This window comes from Morone saxatilis, unplaced genomic scaffold (genome assembly GCF_004916995.1).
Source record: "Morone saxatilis isolate NCDOM2014 unplaced genomic scaffold, NCSU_SB_2.0 Contig1, whole genome shotgun sequence".
Taxonomy (NCBI): Eukaryota; Metazoa; Chordata; class Actinopteri; family Moronidae; genus Morone; species Morone saxatilis.
The window spans coordinates 13,929,838-13,935,170 of NW_023339651.1; the positions used below are offsets into that span (position 1 = coordinate 13,929,838).

Sequence of the window (5,333 nt, forward strand, 5' to 3'; positions counted from 1 at the left end):
AGAGTGAGACAGAGAAAGAGAGAGCAGGTGAGAATAACCTAGTCTGACCTTATTTCAGCATGGCTTTTCCATTCTTTATATTCCCTCATTGCTGTCATATTTACACAGGAATAAAAGATTATTGGAGAGATCCGCGGAGAGGAAATAAAGTGGAGGGAAAGGGGGGAGAAAGGGAAAATAAATAAAAGAAAGAATGAAGAAAAAGAGGCAGATGGAGTGTAAGGAAAAACGAATTCAGAGCTCCAACTAACAATTATTTTCATTGTCTATCAGTCTGCCAATTAATTTCTCAATTATTCTATTAATCATTTAGTCTACGAAATGTCAAAAAATAATGAAAAAATATCCATCACAAATTCTCAGAACCCAATGAGATGTCTTCAAACGCCTTGCTTTTTCCAACTAAAACTCCAAAACCCAAATATATTCAAGTGACAATAATATAAAACAGAAGAAAAGGAGGAAAAAAAGCTGTAACCAGCGAATGTTTGGCATTTTTGCTTTAAAAATGGCTGTATAGTTGTATTTCATTTTCTTCGGATTAACCGTATCAGCTCTACCTCTTGTGAAGAAGAAATAAAAGGCAAATTAGCACAAATAAAATTCCACCCAAACAACACAAGTAATTGGCCCTAAAACAAACCTTTATTATAGCGCTCTATCTCTCCATGAGAATGTGCACACAGTCTGGCCTTTCAGACAGGTAGACACAGGCTGGGCAATAAGTGTAATTTGCTTTCCTGGTTTATGTTATGATCAAGAAATGAGGAGACAGAGCTTTACTTCCTTACTGGATTCAACAATTATAGACTTAAGAGAACAGTTTTACACAAAGCCAGCATCAGAAATCAGAGATATTGGGGTAAACATCCAGATATTTTTTGACAGCAACAACAGCTCTCTTGGCTGCAAATTATATGTGTGCCATGTTATATATCCACATGAGTGTACTGTTTAAGATATTGCCTTCTTGTGATGATCTATTTATTCTTATGATAATGTTTTGTATCAGAAATATGTAATTAAGCGTTGACAACATTAACATCTATGCCACTAAAGCGTATCTGATTTTTTTTTTTTTAAAGAGAATCCTGAAAGAAATGGAGGAGCCGATAAAACACAGACCAACAGTAAGAGGTTCTGATGAAGCAAGACGTGCAAACACAAACACACACGCAAGAATAAGCACACACATGCAAAAGCAGAGATAAGTGCGCACTTGCACACAAAAGACGTCCCTATATTATGCATGCACACATGCTTCCAAACATTACAAAAACACACATCAAAACGACCGGAAAAGACAGTAGGCGGTTATTAAAGAGACAAAAGAGAAAAATAGAGAGAAGGAGAAGAGACACTTTACCAGCAATCAAAGACGAAGAGGAGGAGAGACAGAGAGAAAAACAGAGAGTAGAAGTAGAGGCAAAGAGAGAGAGAGAGAAAGAGAGAGAGAGAGATGCAAAAATGGAGAGTTTGCTTCTAATCAGCCTGGATCCAAAATTTAGACAGGCACACACAGAGGCACGAGCAGTCCCAGTAGGATTAGGACCCCAGCACTGTGTGTGTGTGTGTGTGTGCGTGCACGTCCCATGAGACTGATTAGCCATGAATGACTGATGACGGATCTTTGTTGTTGTTGTTTTTTTTTCTCCTCTCTCTCGTGCTCTCTTTCCTTGTTTTCTTTCTCACTACTCTCGGGCAAGAGCATGGGAGGGGATTCTCACACACACACACGCACACACACACACACATACAAAGCTGCACACAGCTCCATGTATATTCAACGAAGGCTCCTGAATATACTTAATGCTTTCATGTGTGTCACTGTGTAACGATCCATGCTGTTCCACACAGCTGCTTCTCGCTTTTTCTTACTCTCTTTCCCCTCGTCTTACACACACACACACACACACACACACACACACCCCGATATGAACCTATTTCCTATTTAAGAGCACATTAACTGTCTTTCACACCAAATACTCAATCTGTCCAATCTGTACGACAGCAGCAGAGTGACTCAGAAAAAGCTTGAAGAACTTGAAGGGTCTGGGATTCAGGGGGCAGTCCGACCACTCTGCCTTCTTTAACCTCACCTCCAGATGAACCTACAGCCCCCTCCATCCATCTGAGCCCCTGACAGCAAAACAAACTGGACATAGACCCGCCTGAATGGAGGCCATTACAATATGAATGAGCCAAACAGAGCTGAAATGAATCGAACAGAGCACCAAAACACAACAGCCGAGGAAAGGGCCCCGGCTGAGTCAAACAAGTCAGCTCGAGTGACGATGAGTCAGGCATAAATGTGACCCTGAGACGAATAAAAGCCGGTCCGTCTCAGGTGTCGGTTGTTGCCGCGATAAGGGTTGCTGTGGTTGCACTGCCTCGCTGTTATGCAGTATGCATTTTAGGGGGTGCAGACCTGTGGATCTGGCGAGACTGTGACATCATGTCTGCCCCCCCACCCCTGTGCTAAGTGATGTCACCTCTCTTTCACGTCGCGTAAACAGGGGATTGCCTTGACCCCTCTGAAGAAGTGGAAAGCCATAAAATAGCAGGGAATTATAGTGTCTGCAAACACACACACACACACTTTTGTGCACATATGAATACCCACTCTTTTTCCACACATCTTGTGACTTTTTCATGCATTCATATCATGAATAGCAGCCACTGCTGCCACATATTCACATAAAACATCTTATGTTGTATTCTTAAATGAACACACACACGCAGACACACACCCGCCGCCCCCTCCTCCTGTACAGAGTAAGAAGCTGTTTTAGCCTTGTGTTTTGCAGGCTGTTTAAAATGTCATTTTTCTCTCGTTTCTCTGACTTCAAAGGCACCGCGCTGAGCTCTCACTCCCTCTTGCCAAATCCTCCAATCGTTTCTGATTTAGTGAGTTGGCCATGGGCCGAGTAGCACCGGGACGGGCCCGTTAACAACCGGCCGAATGGTGGGGAGAGCGGGAGGCAAGAAGAGAGGAGGGTATGGGGGGAGAAACAAATGAGGCAATGTGGAAAAGGAGAGGAAGCAGGCTGAAATTGAGACAGAAATAGGAGGAGTGCTGAGAGAAGCTGGTCTACTAACAACGCGAGGAGGCGATGGGCGTGTGGGGAGTTAGACAGAGATGGGAACTGGATATAAGAGGTGGGGGGATCGATTGAGAAGAGAGTGATGGGGGGGAGAGGAGTGGAGAAGTAGGAGGAGGAGGAAGGAGGGCTGGAGGACCACTCCAAAAAGCCGTGAGGAGCGAACGCAGAGTGAGGGGGAAGTGAAAGAGGAAAGCAGAAGGAGAAGAGGAAAAGGGAGGGCGAGCATGTGGTTAAAGAGGAGCGAGGAATGACGGGTAGAGGGGGAGGTCTGGCCAGCAAGGGACAGAAGAAGAAGCAGAAAAAAAGGGGAAGAGGAGAGAGAGAAAAGAGCACATGGACACAGGAAGTCTGGCGCTTTCCATTCACATGCCAAGTCATCAGATGGTGGTGTGTGTTCACACCCCGGAGATGTCGCAACCAAACGCACCCCGCTCCCTTCAAATCACTGCTACCGACAATAAGCAGCTGTTCACATGTTGGATGAGAGTTGGAGATGAGACAAAAGTCTTCTGTCACTGCAGCAAATGTGCTTCAGAACAAATGCCACGCTTCACTCAAAACTCCAACATCAAAACGAGCTTCAGTTAATATATTCCACATTTTTTATCTTTCCATTGATGTGACCTTTTAGACGACTCAAATCTCAGTCACAGTTACTCCAAGGTCAATTTGATTAAGTGAAACATTCAGGAATATATTTAAATGATGTGCCATAGTTAGCTTGAAATATCAAAGCATACACAAGAGTCTAATTTGTAATGGAAATGACTTTAATGACTTTACTTAATGACTTAATGCCTTTAATGCGTCAACAAATTTCAAACAGTCAGACTCATTTAACTGATTTCTTTGGCCTTGCTGCATATTTTATTTTAACTTTAGATAAGTGCGGTACTGATGTGGGTGTAAAATCAGTTTTCCAATATTTAGAGGTTGACAAAAAATGTGTGTGTATGCACAGCGTGATTTTCTATAAAAGTTTGTATGGGGTGTGTGTGTGTGCGCTTAATGAATGTCTTTAGATTAAAATTCATCCTAATGCACACCAAAAATCACCAATCCAATGTACCTTGATGTAATAACAGAACCAGTGGGTTGTTTTGACTGAGGGTTTGAGTTATTTTTAATATTACCATTGGGTTAACTAAAATATGGTTATTATGACCCAGTGTTAGAAATAACAAATGTGCATATGACATTCAATACTGCAAAGGATACACATATTCTTAACAATCAGTAACAAATGGTGACATGTCATTTTAAAGTGTCACAAGCATACCATATTTTTAAATACAGTAACATAAAATATAACTGGGTCACACATGGGTACGGGGTAAAGTTAACCCAGTATTGTGCTTGCGGCTGTAGACTGAGTCAATTTGGATTTTTCCTATGTATTTTTTTCGTAAATTGACGGCGTAAAGGGACGGTTTACAGTCGTTCCTCGCTGCGTCCAATCACAGCTCGACTGCAGCCTCCACCAGCTGCCTCCTCCACACAGGGGGTCGTCTTGCACGCTGCACCCGGGATGTGCCCCTTGTACCCTGGGTAGTGCTGGTGAGGTGAGGGGGGTTGGGTCTGTTTGAGGCTCATCCACTGCTGACTCATCTCTCTCTCACACACACATACACACACACAAGCATCTCCTCTCTCTCTCTATTGCTTTCACTCTCTCACACTCTTGAGAGGCAGCAGAGACGGCAGGCTGAGGAGTCGGGGAAGGCGGCCAGTGGGTGCCGTCAGGCGGTGGTAATCTGACTGGATTACCAGCCAGGTGGAAACATTCAGCCTCTCTACTCCCAGTACTCCACCTTCTCCTCCTCCCTCTGCTCCATCCATCTATCATTTACATACTCATATTCTCTTTTCACCCTATTTTTTATTTCTTTGATATATAGGGCCTTCCTTCACCGCTGCCTTTTAACATAAGTAGCACCCTACACACACACAAATGGATATCTGTACTGCCTACAGACATCTGTGACTCTAATTGCACGAGCATGTACACAGAGAAACTTCTACACATACATCATCTTTTCTCTCCACGTCATGCAAGTTGTTTGTGTGTGAAGGTGTGTGCAGGTAGGAGGGTGAAGGGGTGTGTCTCATCTGCGCTGTCTGTGACGATCAAAGCCAAAGCCGAGGAACTTCCAAGAGACGAGAGACATTACTGACAGTGTCATGATGAATGGGCAGGGTGGCAATACACATACACACACTCACACACAC

At 43.5% G+C, this 5,333-nt stretch overlaps 1 protein-coding gene across 1 annotated transcript in view; it reads left to right on the forward strand.

The window, feature by feature from the left end:
- The window catches only part of bahcc1b (BAH domain and coiled-coil containing 1b), a 46,196-nt gene that overhangs the window by 7,045 nt on the left and 33,818 nt on the right, over nucleotides 1–5,333 (forward strand). Inside the window, 1 exon segment of the mRNA XM_035669901.1 lies at nucleotides 4,529–4,555. Coding sequence (XP_035525794.1) covers nucleotides 4,529–4,555 — 27 coding nt within the window.